The sequence below is a fragment of the Netta rufina genome, assembly GCF_964035555.1.
Source record: "Netta rufina genome assembly, chromosome: 15".
Taxonomy (NCBI): Eukaryota; Metazoa; Chordata; class Aves; order Anseriformes; family Anatidae; genus Netta; species Netta rufina.
Window position 1 is genome coordinate 18128601 of NC_140138.1, and position 15078 is coordinate 18143678.

General features: G+C 40.7%; 1 protein-coding gene across 1 annotated transcript; it reads left to right on the forward strand.

Moving 5' to 3' along the window:
* The first annotated feature begins 92 nt into the window (after positions 1-92).
* IL4R (interleukin 4 receptor) lies at positions 93-14868 on the forward strand. Its single transcript, XM_084296283.1, has 10 exons — positions 93-345; positions 4008-4121; positions 7262-7397; positions 8295-8446; positions 9482-9636; positions 10033-10189; positions 10981-11080; positions 11685-11754; positions 11892-11968; positions 12085-14868. The coding sequence occupies exons 2-10, from the start codon at positions 4049-4051 to the stop codon at positions 14288-14290; spliced, it is 3126 nt and encodes a 1041-aa protein (XP_084152409.1). The 5' UTR covers positions 93-345; positions 4008-4048; the 3' UTR covers positions 14291-14868.
* Positions 14869-15078: the final 210 nt, after the last annotated feature.

Sequence of the window (15078 nt, forward strand, 5' to 3'; positions counted from 1 at the left end):
CGGAGGAGGGGCGGGGCGGCAGGGGGAGGGCGGGGCGGGGCTTCGCCGCCCGGCGCCGTGGGGCGCGGCCGCGCCCCCGCCCTCCCGAAGTCCCCGGCCGCGCCGCTCGGTGTCGCGGCCGCCTGGAGGCCGGCCCAGCCCGGCCCGGCTCTGCCTGCTCGCGGGGCTGCCGCGTGTGCTCGCCGCCCGCGCCCGGCGGGGGCAGTGGGAGGCTGCGGAGGCGAGCGCAGCCAGCGGGACGGGACGGGACGGGACGCGACGCGGCCGCAGGGGAGGGCTCCGGGCCGGCAGAGTGACAGCCGGGCGCGGGGAGCGCCGCGCCGCCCCGGCCGTGCGCCGGACCAGGCAAGTACAGCGGCGGGCCCGGCCGCGGCGGGAGCTGGCCCCCTGCGGTTCGCCTCGAGCGGCCGCTCGGTCCCTGCTGCCGGGCCGGCCGGTGCCGAGCGGCCGCCGGGCTGCGAGGGGCGCGGCAGGAAGCAGCGGGCGCGCCGCCGCCGGACGAGCCCTGGGCCCGCGGGCCTCGCGGGAGCCTCGCGGGAGCCGGCCGGGCCCGCGGGGTGCGGCCCGGGGCGGGGGGTGGGAGGGAATCGGCCGCTTCCTCCCTGGGCCCGGCCGGAAAGCCGCTACGGTTCGTGTGTCGTTAAAACCGGCATTGGCAGGAATACTTCTTACTGAGACTGCTTAATTCGAACACTTCTGAAGCAACTGATTTTCAGGATAAAACCGGTAAAATTCCTAGAAGACTCCTTTCTGCTGGAAGACCTGCTACAGGAGGCCCAAGGGCTCTTACTGTAGCAGAAACCTCAGTAGCCGGGACACGTTTACTTCGATCTGAGAATCTGTCCCAGTAAGCTTGCTCTGAGCCGATGGTGAGCTGCTCCTGAATCTCAGGTTTCATTCTTTAAAATCTATTCCCAGCACATACGGATTCTCAGAGAGAACTTAATAGCAATTCACGATGAAGACTCGGAACCAGACTCAGAGATGTAGGACTGGGAGCGAGCAATTCTCATTAGGCGCTTTTGTCTCTTTGGTGTTTTTGTCAAGGTGTCCGTTCTCAGTGATCCCTGTAGTTTCTGTCTGTTATAAATGGGAAAACATCTGAAGTTGCTTGCAAACTATGATTTGTAGCTCATCAAGTCATGAGAAAGTACTGCATTCGTTACAGGCTGAAATGACGTGTTGTTGTGCCCTTTGCTGTCTTTTGTCATCTCGAGCTCTCTAAAGAGAGCCTAGTCTAACTGTTCATCTACACCTCCTCCTCAATGCAGCATACTGGACTCCAACTTCCAAGTTCTTTTGAAAATCCACTTTGAGGCACCTACTCTTTTTCAATACACATGTTCTTTATGTGGTTGCCTCTAACAGTCTTACTGAGCGTCAAAGAGTAGGTATTTTGAGTTATGTTCCTGCAGGTCTTACATTTTGTATCATCACTTGGAGAAAGAAATAATTAAAAGCAGCAGTAATGAGAAATGATTCCCCAACTTCTTTTCAAATTTCGATACAAAATCAGTTGATGAACTTCTGCTTTGCTTTTGCTTTGTTTTTTAATGCTTATCTCATTTTAGTTTGCAGTTGTAGCCAATGCTTTAAATCAGAAAGAACAAGTTGAGCTGGACTTCAATTTAATTTTTAAAAAGTCCAGTTTTAAAACAGGGAGTTGTCCTTTACCTCTACAATAGCAGCAAAGGTGAATTAAGCAGTCTGAGGTAGAAATGACTATCATCTATGTTCTGGGCATGAGTTACACTTTGAACATAACTGTTTTGCAAATTATGCCTGTAGATGAAGTAGGACCCTAATTTATTTAGAAGTCCATTACAGGTGTTACAATTTTTCTTGATACTAAATGGAATCTTTTCAATCACATTATTTCTTCCCGGTAGACAGGAATGAGCAACGATCTGAGCATGTAACTTGGGCCAATAAACAGGGCTGCTTCCAGCCCTGATAAAGATTTCTTTCATAGTTTTTAGGAAAGTCACTTCTGTCATTTACACTTTATTTCCTCGTACATATTGAGATTGCTAGGTTTGCTGTGAACTTAGTATTCTCTGTGTGTTGTATATTCCTCATTAATGTTTATCATCAGATATAAAGAAAAACTTAAGAGCCAGCAGACATGAAAGCTGTTGTCATTTTTTTCATCTTCTCTTGTGTTTAGATTGTAGTCCACAACTCTTGTCTTTTTAAAACAAACAAATAAAAGGTTTGTTGTTTCATTAGAACTATGGATTAACTCAATTTTTTTATCAGCACATGCAGAACATTTTTCCTATGAGGGAGATATTTTTTTCTCTGTCATCCGCTGATTCACATGCGCTTATGCGATACAGGATTCTTTGCCAAAGTTTTATGAGTTTCTTGGAACTCCAGTCATGGGACACTATTACCTAACAATGGACCGAAAAGCAAATACTTCCTCTCTTGTGAACACCAGGAAAAAAAAAGGGAAAGAGTGTTGTGTGCTGGAGCGGTTTGCCCTTTTTCTCTGAGCAGCAGAAAAAGCATTTATGTTCTACTGTGCTCAGCCATGTTTTGTCTATTTCCAAATGTGTACAGCTTAGCTCTTGAGTGTTCATGAGAAATGCATTTTTAAAGTATGTCTTGTATTTCTGGATAAGTAGTAACTACTGCAGATAAGATCACAAAGAAGTTTCCATTCTGGTCTTTGATTTTCACTCAGAGTTCGCATCCCTTTACCTCTGAGATTGACATCTTCCATGTTTAATCTTTGGAAGCTTATTTTAAAGTATGGCTAATCATGCATGTGAGAATGGAAATAGTGTCAGGGGACATGCCTTTTTCTGATGAGCACTGCGAGTTGGGATATGAGTTGATTATCTTGGAGCTGAATCTGACATGCTGAAGTCATGATTTACTATACTAGAAGCGGTAGCGTTGTTAAGAACGTTGAAGAAATTAAGATTCTTTTGCTACAGTTCTCATCAGTTTTATTAATAAATAAATCTATATAAATCAAAGGTCTCTTGTTCTTTCTGTAAAAAAAAAAAGTGATATTTCTGTCCCTTACTCAGCTGGAAGGTCGAGCTCTTGCCTATCTTGTGTTCATTCTAATTAGCAACAAATATGCAGTAGCAGAGCTTGAGAATCTTGCTAGTTGCGAGAATCTTGCTTCTTGCTTTGAGACGAGTTGTTTGAGGGAATATGGCTTTGGTAGCATGCCTTTGAGGCTACACAATCTTATGTATACAGTGCTCATACGCATACTTCCACAAGGTTATTAAACTTTTCCAAAGCTAATTACTTAACAAGGTTATACCACAGCAGAGTTTCTGATCTGTTGCCAATTCCTTGTGTCTTGTGTGCTGGTGAAACTCAAATCTGTTATAAGTGTCAAGGGCTGTCCTACTACTGTAGCTGAATTAAAGCTCAACTTCACTATGCTTCAAGAATTCTAATATATAAAAGCTGCATAACTTTCCTTCTCTGAAGTTGTGCTCATGGTCTTATATGATGATATATGTTTTACAGCTTCTAATTATTCACTGTTTTAACGAATCTGCATTCTGTTGAAGCAAAACTTAGAGGTCTTTGCTCAGAACTTTTTCTCTAACTACGGTACTGGAGATAGGACTTGAGGAAATTGTATTACAATTAATAGATCAGACACACCTTGCTCTTCAATTCTTCCAGTTATCTGAGAGGAATCACAGGGCTCCAGAGGCATGCTGATACTTTGGTCTAGGGCTTACTCTTTAAATATGTTGCATACTAGAAATGTTCCTTTTCTAGTAGCTGAAATAAGTAGGCCCACTGCTGAAGTCAATCTAGTATCCTCTGTAATTAAAATTTTACAAAGAACTCATCTAGCTCATTTGTGTTGTTCTTACTCTGCTACACATCTTGTTGAACAGCCTTTAAAGGGATTGGGCACTCCAGGAGATCTGAATCCTAACATCTAGCAAAGTAGCAGGACAAACTGCATCCTTACACTACTTGGGACACTGATGTGAGCTTTTAATAATGTCTTTTGTTGGCAGAATTTCAGCACGGCGTGACCTTCTGAGCCTGGCTAGTGTCAATGATGGCAAGACTCCTACGTGCTGTACTGCATACCCTGTGGATCCTTTTGTTTTCGTATGCAACAAGTGAAGGTACATTTATTAATGTTTTAAGTTACTTTATTAAAGTTTTTTTCCAACATCTTTTTCTCATGACTAGGAATAACTAGCAGGCAACACTATTGCGATTAATTAACTAATACAAAATATGTCTTAGATCTCTTCATTTATTGGCCTTTTCCATGTGGGCAAGAAGAAAAAAAGAATTTGCAAGAAGGAGAAACTGAGGTTTGAAAAGACATCTCTGTACTTGCACATTGTCTAATCTATACTGGGCACCATGCTGCAAATAGGATGCTCAACAATAAACCAGTAACATCTCTGTAGAAATCTCATAAGAGTAGAAAACGTTAGTCTCAAATTTGTTCATTTTTATAGCTGCCACTGTGTGCCATGTGGACTAACCAGTAATAGACCTGCAGGAAGCTATGCTCATGAACAAGAACAGGAGCCTGTAGATCTACTGTCAAAAGGCATCTGCCAGTATGTGTTCTCCAAAGTGTGCAAAAATGCTGAATCAGAAAACTGAGTTGGCTGGATTTGAATGGATTTGGAAGGCATTTGCTTTCAGACAGTATGTATACTGATTTCTGCCTGTACACGGGGCCAGATGACTTCCGTCTGATCTTCCGTCACTACGCCTTTCATTTGGTCTGGCAAGATGTTTAGCTGCATCATGTTTTAGTGCTGCTTCTTAGATGATGGTTATATGATACAGTTCAACTCGAAGGATCTGAACGTGCATTTTGCTGGTATCTTTTAAAGATATTTCATTATAAAAAGAAGTTAGAAATATAAAATCATATTTTCTGACAATGCATCTTCATTCTCTGAAAAATGAATCTTACATCTAGCTTTTAAGTTATTCCACAGTAGTCTATGGGGGGAAGGTTACGGTTTGGTTTTGGTTGGCTGTTCTTAAAAATCAAAATAGTAAAATAATAATAATAATAATAGACTGTCCAAAAAAAAAAAAAAAAGATTTCTTAGCCATATGGCCCTAGTATACTGTAGGGAATCTTGTAATTTTGATTAATAAGAAGAGTAAAGGTTTGCAGGAGCATAATTTCTATGTCATCTGATTTAGGTAATCCCAGTTTTTCTGTAAATTATCAAGGTTTAATTTTACATCTTTTTTTCCACTAGGTAACTACATGTTTCAAGTTTCTTTATTATGTTACTCTAGTTGAGGATTAAAAAAGAAATCCAGCATTTCAATTCCCTTTTCTAACTACATGAACTGAAAACAAATTCTTTACTGTATGGGGTTTCAAAACAAAATTCTCGAATGTATGAGGTTTAAAAAAAAAAACTAACATATTGTATCAGGGTTGAAAAAAGGGAAAAGATCACAGGAAAAGAATACAGAAAATAAGTCAGAGTCCTAGAAAGACATGAGGATGCTGAAAGGCAAGATAAAATTGCTAGCTTAACAGCAGGAACAGCTTCATTTAATTCCAGTACTCTTGAAATCGTAAGATGATTAATACATTGGAAATTAATGAAATTCATCTTTTAAAAGCCCATCATGAAGTGAACAATAAAAATAAAAAGGACAGCAACATATAAACAACAGTAACAAGGTAAACAGGTAATGGTTCTATTAAAATAAATGAGCACTGTGTCTCTCATGATATTATAGAAGTTTAATCTTTAACTTGTTGATGTTCTGATGATTTGGGGTTGTTTGGTTTTTGTTTCGTTTTTGAAGAACCATGGACCATTCAGAACAAAAGGGAACTAAACGTGGTGCTGCCATCCAGAAAGGATATGAGTGATAGTTCTTATCTACAAGATAATTATCTAGCCATAGTAACTAAAGAAAAACATTTTCTAAATATTTGAATGATGATGAAACCATGAGCTCCAGTCAGTTCTAGGTTTGCAACCAGTCAGTATAGTAGGCAATTTAGGTTATGATTTTCACCAAACTTTAGAATGGTTCCTTGGTGTTGCCATACATCCTCATTTTCATAAGTGAGCTTCACTAAGATTATTGAGCTTACTCCAGTGATCCAGGACTGCTTGTTAATGAAGTTTTATGGGAGGCCTTCTAGGAAGGCAAATGAAAGTGATATATGGGTTTGAATGAGGATAAAAAGCCACCCATTAGCAGTACTAAACAATTAAGTGTTTGAGTCAAGTTTTTACTGAAGTACTGCGTGGTCTGGTGGTAGATACAGTGGTATGTAATGTATCACTATACCCACTAATAGAGAGTTGGCCATCATGTATGTTGCATTTGCAGATACTGTACTAAATCAGAGTGTGCAGAATTTGCATGAGAAAATTCAGGACAACAGAAAATTAGAAGTGTAAGAATAAGAATGAAATTAGGTATTTATGAGAACAGAAACTTTCAGAGGAATAATCTGGAACAGATTATTCCCACTGGAACCCACTGGGAAGAAGTCATCTTTGAAACTGCAGTGGCTGAAGAACATTACAGGATGTGAATTGTTGTCAACTAATCTTGAATTTGCAATGTAAATGACAAGAATGGAGAGTTGGTGATGTGCCAGGCTGTATAAGCAAAATTATTTACATACCATAGAGAAATGAAATCATGTCTCTATGTGTCCTTTATATAACTGCCACAAGAAAACTTCTAGCAGCATCCCTAAAGAAACTCAGAAAAATAACAGTTGATAGAATTATAAAAATCAACCAAAGCCATTCTGAATTTTTATAGGGAATTTTGATGTACAGCAGGAAAGAAGGAATTAGATCTGCAATGGGGAACTGTTCCAGGGAGACAGAGGGTATGCACTTGGGAAGCTTAAAACAGTTGTGGATAAAGCACAAATTCAGGTGTGTAGGCAGTGGTTTGGGTCTAAATCTGTTAATTGTCTGCATTTTTGGCTTTTGAACCTTTTGTGTATAAAAGATAGGCTGATGCTCTTTTATGATAAAAATTTGGTGGTTTAGAGTTTGCATAATTAAAACTTGGCATTCATTAGAACCTCGCTCTCAAAGACGTTGTCTCCAGAAAGGTGGAGATACTTGGTAACATGCATCTTTTTCCATTTTACACAGAACATGAAAAAATTGCTTACTTCCTTTATAGGGGCTTTATGCTTCTGTTTAGAGGGAGAACTAATGTTTATGCTTAGTTCAACTTATTCCTTGGATTTTCTTGCTTCTTATTGTGTGCTACTTCTCCCTACTTACAGCTACAGGACACATACAAGAATTTGGATGCTTTAGTGACTTTGCAAAAGAGCTCGTTTGTGACTGGAAGGTGCCTGCACAGACAAACTGCTCCAAAGAATACCTGCTCTACTACAGGGAGGAAATTTTATCTTCCCAGTGAGTGTTTAATAGGGTTTACCTTCTTTACCGTTGGAACATTAAATACCCTACAGCCGCTATCAGCTTTGATTTCTTTACTCTGCTATGAGTGCCTGCAACTAAATATAGTCAGGACTATCCTCCTTGCAAGGAGGGAAATGTTTTGTTGCAATTAACAGTGTGCTCTGTTCAGTGGGCTAGTCTTTGACAGACCTCTGTGTTCTTGGTACAGAGGGTTGGTCAAGTACTGCTTGTAGGAGTTGTAGGGCTCTCATAAGTTTACTAAACCTTCACTTCATGAGAAACTTTAAATGATTTACCAGGCTGTAGCCTGTGTAAAATGAAGTCTCCCTTGGAGCATCAGTGAATATTTCTGTATACAGTGTAACTTGGTATTCATGAACACACCGTTTGCACTGCTCTACAGCCAAGGCAGTATTCTTGTCATCTTCTACAGAGGAACATACATCAGGGCATTCCTAGTCCTCTCCATAGAGGGGAGCAGTATGATTTCTCCATTGAGACTTCCCAATACCTTGATTTGCACTGCAATAAAACTGTTCCTGTACTAGCAGAGCATCAGTCCACTCCTTTGGAGGTTAAAGTGTAGTGAAGGTTGCTTTTAGTGCTAATTTTTCTGCTCGGGATCAGTTCTTAGCTTTTCATTAGTGCAATACCAATAGATAGCCAAGAGGTATTTGGGTAGCCAAGAGGTATTTGGTCATCTGGAAGCTGTGTGGAGGAGTAAATTTTTGTTTTGGATTTGTTTGGACAGAGTGCTTCTGGGAACTGAATTTGAGCTTGCTTGTTTCAGATTTGATTGGCTCTACACATCGATAAGCTTGATTCCACATTTTGAAGAAATACTGTGCCACACTGCATAAACAATCATATCATTTTCTGCCTGTTTTTCAGAAACGTGTGTGTCCCTGAGAATGGAAAAGAGAGTTTCACATGCACTTGTACAATATATCCCGATTATTTTGTATCAGCCCTCACCTATGTTCTAGCTTTACAGTTCAATGGGACTGATATGTGGAATTACAGTGTTACACCAGCCCTGGTTGGTAAGACATTGTTTATTTTGTCACCAGGATATCTCGTTTCAGGCTTTGCAATCTTAGCTAACTCCTCATTAATGACACCGGAATGGTTTTTCCTTATTAGATGTTAAGTGTCATGCTGGCTTGAATTAAAACTCCATTTGGTGTAGATACCTGATCCTGGACAAGATTCTAAAGGAAACAATATAAGTAATGGGGCAAGCAGAATGATTATTCCTCTCAGCTGCCAGCCATCCACAGTTTGTGAACTTAACAGTGTATTTTGTGCATTTCACTAGTGGCTGTAGAATTCAGGGATGAAGAGGACACTAGACTATCCCTACTCAAATTCTTCCATTCTCTGTCATCCTCTAATTTTTCATGCTAGTTGAATCATGCCCATGAACAGAGCTTTTTCCAGTAATTGTTGGATTACAACAAACCATGGTAAAAGGTGAATGACTGCTCTTTCACGTGACAGAGCATAAATACAGTTTATCTCTGTCAGCACCTGGTTTGTTTAAACCAGTGTGTGTTCATAACACTGTCATCTCAAACACTCAGAAGTCTTCCACGTACCTTGGGTGGGCATTGATCTACAGCAGTGAGCTGGTTCCTTTCCTACCCAATGTCACTGCTGCTCCTCAGCAGAATAAGCAGGAGCCTGCATCTAAGACTCAGGTAGCCAGGACAGTCTGGCTGCAAAGTGGTCCTAAGCTCTCTGCCTACCCTACAGCACAGCGTGTTGTTGTGAGGGTACAAGTTGTTATCATTTCTGCAGGTTGAAAGCTGCATCCAGTGCACCAAAAATAGGACTTGAAGTTTGTTCAGCCAGCTTGAATATTCAATGCCTGTTAACAAAGACCATGCAGTTGCTCTGTCTTGGCTTCTATATCCTTGCACTATAGTGTAGTGAAAAGGTCTAAAATGGAAAGACTGAGATTCTGGTCTCTGGTGAATATCTTTATCTCTGCTTCTTTCCGTCAGTGCTGTCTCATTGCCTTGTTCTCCTTGTGTGTTTTTTTTTTTTTCTTTTTTCTTTTTTTTTTTAATATACAGTTAAGCCAAGGGCCCCCAGAAATCTTGCCATTGAGAAAGCTGAAAATGGTAATTTCAATCTGAGCTGGGAGGAGAGCTACACCCCTCAATCCATGCTCTCTGGACAGCCAGTCATCTTTGAAATAAAATATTGGAGCAAACAGCACCCAGGAGAGGTAAGAGAAAGCCAGTCTCTTCATTTTCTATCTCTGGAGCTTCAAGGGTTAAAAAGTCTTTTTTTAAAAGAAGTCTTGAAGGACTTTGAAACCATGTCATGACTAATGGTGTAAGGGTCAGAAAAGGAATGTTCCTGAGCACACTTGCTACTGATCACATTCCCTAAAGGTGGTTCAAACTGAACTTTAAGGGACTGAAATTCTTCTGACTAGTACCCCAAAGTGTCTGGTGATTACATTAGACAGGGAAGAGATTTAAAATACAGTACTTCTGTTACCCCAACTTAATTTTCTTTTTAGACATCAGGAAAACTTATGATGCAATTGGTATCTAACTACTTCCACTAACCCTTCTTCCCATAAAGAAATCAGTGAACTTCCTTACTTTCTTTTCAGGTTTCTATAAAATCAATTAACTACCAGACAAAAAGCTTTGAAATTACTGCAAGCTCCTTGCAGAGAGGCTATGATTACATTGCAAGTGTACGGTGCAAGTATACAGACTACCCAGCCTACTGGAGTGACTGGAGTGACAGAGTTGAATTTCACTGTGGTAGGTATTGTAGCAAATAGCAGCTTGATAAAAGGATGGTACAGTTTTATAAACCCTGTTGTATATATGCCACTGCCTTTTAATTACCAGAGGAGAGTTACAGAATTATTATCTTCATCCGTTTGAATATATTGTGGATCAATCTGTAAAGGCTTCCAAGGAGACTCAATGCAAAAAAGCGGCTCTTGGGGAAACTGAGGAAGAGAAGACCAAGTTGGATCCTTCAGTCTTGTGGAAAAGAAGGCTGAAAGGGAATGTATTTGTTCTCTTTGCATATTTCATGAAGTAGGCAGCAGGAAAGAAGTCATGTTTAAACTAAAAAACAATGTTTACACAAGTGGGTATAAATGAACAACAGATACTTAGGAAATTAAGCAATACTTTAACCATTAGAGGGCTGACTTTTTAAAAGAAAAAAAAACAAACAACAAACTGAAGAACAGTGAGGGTAAGAAGCATAGCTGCACTACAGCAGAGATGATAATGCCATTCCAGAAACTATGTGGCAGGTTTGTCTCAGAGAGCTGACAAATGGTTTCACAATTCATGTGGTCTCCCAGTTCCTTAATCACCAACAGTAACTGACTGAAGTACCTGCATTGACCTTTCAGACATGACACATACTATTGCCACTGGTAGCTGCATATGTTCTGTTTATCTGCTATGGGTTAATTTTACATCCTCTAAAGTAGCATTGCTTTAATATGCAAAAGAAGAACACCAGAGTTCGTGTTGTCAGTACTTACGTTTATAGGCACATATAGACGTAAATATATATTTTTATTTAACAGATTATCAAGTAACATCTGAAGACATTCTGCAGATGGCTGTTCCTATATCTTGCATCCTGATCATGGCAGTAGCTGTAACTTGTTATTTCTGTTTTACCAAGTATGTATCAATGTTCACAGGTTTTATAGACCAGCAGTTTGCACAGATATCAGTATTGCCATTGCTTAGTTGAATGTCTAGTAGTACAGGAATCTAATGACTTACTTTTCCTCAGCACGTTTATCTCAGACTCTATGAGCAAACATAAATCAGTTGTACTGTCATTTTGTGAAAAGAAAATTGAATATTTTCTACTAATCTTACTAGAATGGCTTGTTAGAGTATCCAAAACAGGTTGCATTTATAGGTCTGTCAGTTTCACACTCAGTCTTTGCTGCAGTTCCAGTAATGATGGTTAAATATCACTGGAAAAAAATGGAAAGAAATACTGATAATGTGAAAGTCGGATCCTATCTGTCTCACACAGCATTTTAAACGTAATTAGAAAAACATATGACTGTGGTTGTGCAGAGCAGTCACGCACAGAGCATAAACATCTTTGTACTAGGTTAATGAAAAAGCAGCATTTGGAGATATACGGAACAAGCACTTCCTGTTTCTGCAGTGCAGATGGCTAAGAGGGAGAGAAGAACAGAAGAGAGAAGTGTACACTGATCAAACCAAGATTTAGTTAAAGCAAACAATTTTAATTCTTGCCTTGCAGAGTGAAGAAAGAATGGTGGGATCAAATCCCAAATCCAGCAAAGAGCCATCTGGTCGTAAAAAATGTCAAGGTAACTTACGGGCTTTGCAAAAAATACCTTTTCCTGATCACCAGAAATAGAATACGTAATAAATGCTCTTGGCTGGCTTGTACATGAAATACAAAATACAGTTCTTGTGTTCTAAAACTCATTTCTGTTCTTATTAGCTTTCAGTCTTGTGCTACATCGATGAAATTAAGTTCCCTTTCCATGACATAAAGCAGAGTCATATGGAAAAACAAATGTAAGTAACATTAACCAGAAGGGGGAGGGGGAGGGACACACCTCCACTTTACGGCATGAAATGTTTTCCTATTACATAAACATTAACTGTCCTTTCCTTTTGATTTCCAAAAATAGAATTTGCAAAACCTGTCTGTCTCAAAGTTTGTCAAGCCAAAATTTCAAGGGAAAAGATAACATCAGAAACGCTGAGAAATCTTGCAGTTGCCGTAGCAAGACTGGAGAGTGGTTTCCAAAAGGCAGTAGTGCAGTTTTAACCCCTGAGACAATTCTCATTGAAGAGTCTATAGAAATCTGTGAATGTTTAACAGACATTGAAGCTGAGAGCCAGGAAGAAACTCATGACCAGATCACCATGTTTGAGTCTTGTGAGACCAGTGTCAGTGCTTTCAGGGAGCACAACGAACACAACGATGCACTAGCTAACATGTTCATTGAGCTCTTGGAAGATGAAAACAACATGAAAGATGATAAAGACCCAGATGTCATCACAAGTGAAAATAAAACCTTTGAGAAACTTGAGTCAAAAAATGAGTCTCAGCGAAGTCCTACAGAAAGCACAGCCCAGAGTCTGCAGACATACGGTATTTTTCATAGAGTTTCCCCTTTCACCAGAGCCTCTCAAGATGAGTACAATTGCAGTATAACCAGCAAGAAGTCAGTAGAATCAGAAGAATCCTTTGAATCTGGCTATCAGAGCTCCAGCACAAATTCTGCTTCTCTGGATGCAAGAGATTCTCCCCATATGCTTCATCAAAGCCTTTTTCCGTGCAGTTCTGAAAGTCAGCGTAACTCATCTGTCCTGATGGAGGAATCTCCAAATAAACTAGCCTTTGTGACCAACAAAGACAGAATAAGCAACCCTGCATACAAGAGCTTTGACACCCTTGTGTCTCCACCTGGGGAGCCAAGTAATTCTGCATACAAGAGCTTTGACACCCTTGTGTCTCCACCTGGGGAGCCAAGTAATTCTGCATACAAGAGCTTTGACACCCTTGTGTCTCCACCTGGGGAGCCAAGTAGCTCTGCATACAAGAGCTTTGACACCCTTGTGTCTCCACCTGGGGAGCCAAGTAGCTCTGCATACAAGAGCTTTGATACTCTTGTGCCCACATTCAGGGAGCCAAGTAGCTCTGCATACAAGAGCTTTGATACCGTAATGTCTCAGTCTATGGCAAACAGTAGCTTGACCATGCATTTTGAAAATGTGTGTTCCTCACTGCCTTTGACCCAGCTTTCAGAGACACCAGAGCTTTGCTGCAGAGATCAAGTTTATCGACCCCCTAGCAATCAGTCATGTTATACCAACTGCAGATCTCCCTGCAATGAGCTTGATTTTCAAAACACCTGTTCAGAACATACTGATTCTCCATCTTTCTCCACACGTGCAAATGATGGAGTTTCAGCTTTCCTACCAGAGGAGGAAATACATAAGCAAGTAGCGTATCAAAATGTTCAAAAGACAGCCAACATGCTTTCTTGCCCTGTTGGACCTCAACCGTCTGGTTATCAACCTTTTGATACTGCAGCTAAATGTAATGGTACATACTTTGACAATGACAGTGAAATGATTTCTAAGTCATTGTATGAGCCCTTCATTCATGTGTTGTACAACAACCTGAGAGAAACACCGCCAGATACCATAATCCATGAATCTGACCAGAAGATAGATGACCATGTATGTTTGATTGTACAGGGCAATTGTACAGATTGTGGCATTGTCCCAGGTGTAACCTCTAGTGAGAATATCACACACAGTAGTGTGTGCTCTAACGAGCTGCCAAGTGATAGCAAAGATGAAAATGCCAGCAGAGGTAAACAGCTGTTGCATTTGTTAGAGGTGAACTGTCAAGATTTTAACAACAGAGAAAGAACTCTCAAGGGAACAAGCTTTAATGGCTATAACTGTAATGGTAAAGGAATGCAAGAGGACAGCAGTAACAAGCTAAATACTGTCCTGTGCCCCACACATAACCATTTGAGGAAGTTTGGAAATGAAAGGGAAAAAAAACAGGTAGGAAGCAGAAGGTGTGGCTCAACAGCTAATTTGTCAGAAGAATCACTAGGCAGCATTGAGCTGAACTTAAAATCTGCAGAGCCACTGGGGCTCTTGGTCTCAGACAAGCTGTCAGCTCCTCTTTGTATGGATAACCACTGCCCTTCTGATTGTCTCACTGTTCACACTGAGGGTTGTAGACTGGCACCTGCAGTTAAAAAAAGACCAGCAGAATTATTGAGGGAAAACATCTGGAAGAATGAGAAAAGAATTAAACTTTTACATGCTCTTGCCCAAGAGGACAACTGTTACATGAAGGTAGCCTAGTCATATTTGCCAAGAGAACCACACCAGCCTTTGGAAATAAACTGTGTGGCAAATTGAAATGGTGCTTATTTGACCAATTTTGCCTAAAGTGAGGGCTACTACAGTACAAATGTGGATTCACTGGGTTGTAACACATACTTGCTGCAAAGGTGGCAGCTGGTATGTGAGGCGGGCCATTGGGGGACAGCAGGGGCTAGCACCTAATGTAGCTACAGCTCTGTCAGGAAAGCACAGAGCTGAAGTTTATCTGGCTATGATCATTCCTTAAAAGTGAGCAGGAGTTGCATAAACTATGAGTTCTTATTTGGCGCAGCTCCTGGGGTTGGTTACTGCTATGGGTCTGTATGTTGTTTGGGAAGCACAAAAGATGATATGGAAGTTGCTGACCTGGAAGTGGGAAGTACGTGCAAGTCAAAGGGGAAGTGACTGCCTTGCATTGGTGGAATTGCATACCTTCCGTTATTTGTTTATTGGAGGGGGTGCAGGGGGTGTTTCTGTGTTCCTGGCACCAGCATGTGGTATATGTTTTTATACTTCTTTAATCAAGATCTGAAATAAAGATTACTGTCATTTGGGCTTAAGAAATTGTTATTGATGATCAGCCTCTTACTTTAGAAGTAAGCAGTTGTTTCATACTTACACAGCTGTAAATGGAATGAGGCATCTCAAACCTGTTTTCCCAGAAAGTTTATCCAGTTTACAATCAGACTCCCTAAGTTCGTGGAGTGTTTTTTCAGCTTCTTGGTTTTGTCCAGTCAGAATGGAACTTATGCTTGCAGCTATAAAAT

Coding starts and splice junctions, on each gene's coding strand:
- IL4R (XM_084296283.1), top strand. CDS start 4,049: ATGATGGCAAGACTCCTACGTGCTGTACTGCATACCCTGTGGATCCTT. Junction 11,081..11,684: donor TGTTATTTCTGTTTTACCAA/GTATGTATCAAT, acceptor CTTGCCTTGCAG/AGTGAAGAAAGAATGGTGGG. Junction 11,755..11,891: donor TGGTCGTAAAAAATGTCAAG/GTAACTTACGGG, acceptor TGTTCTTATTAG/CTTTCAGTCTTGTGCTACAT.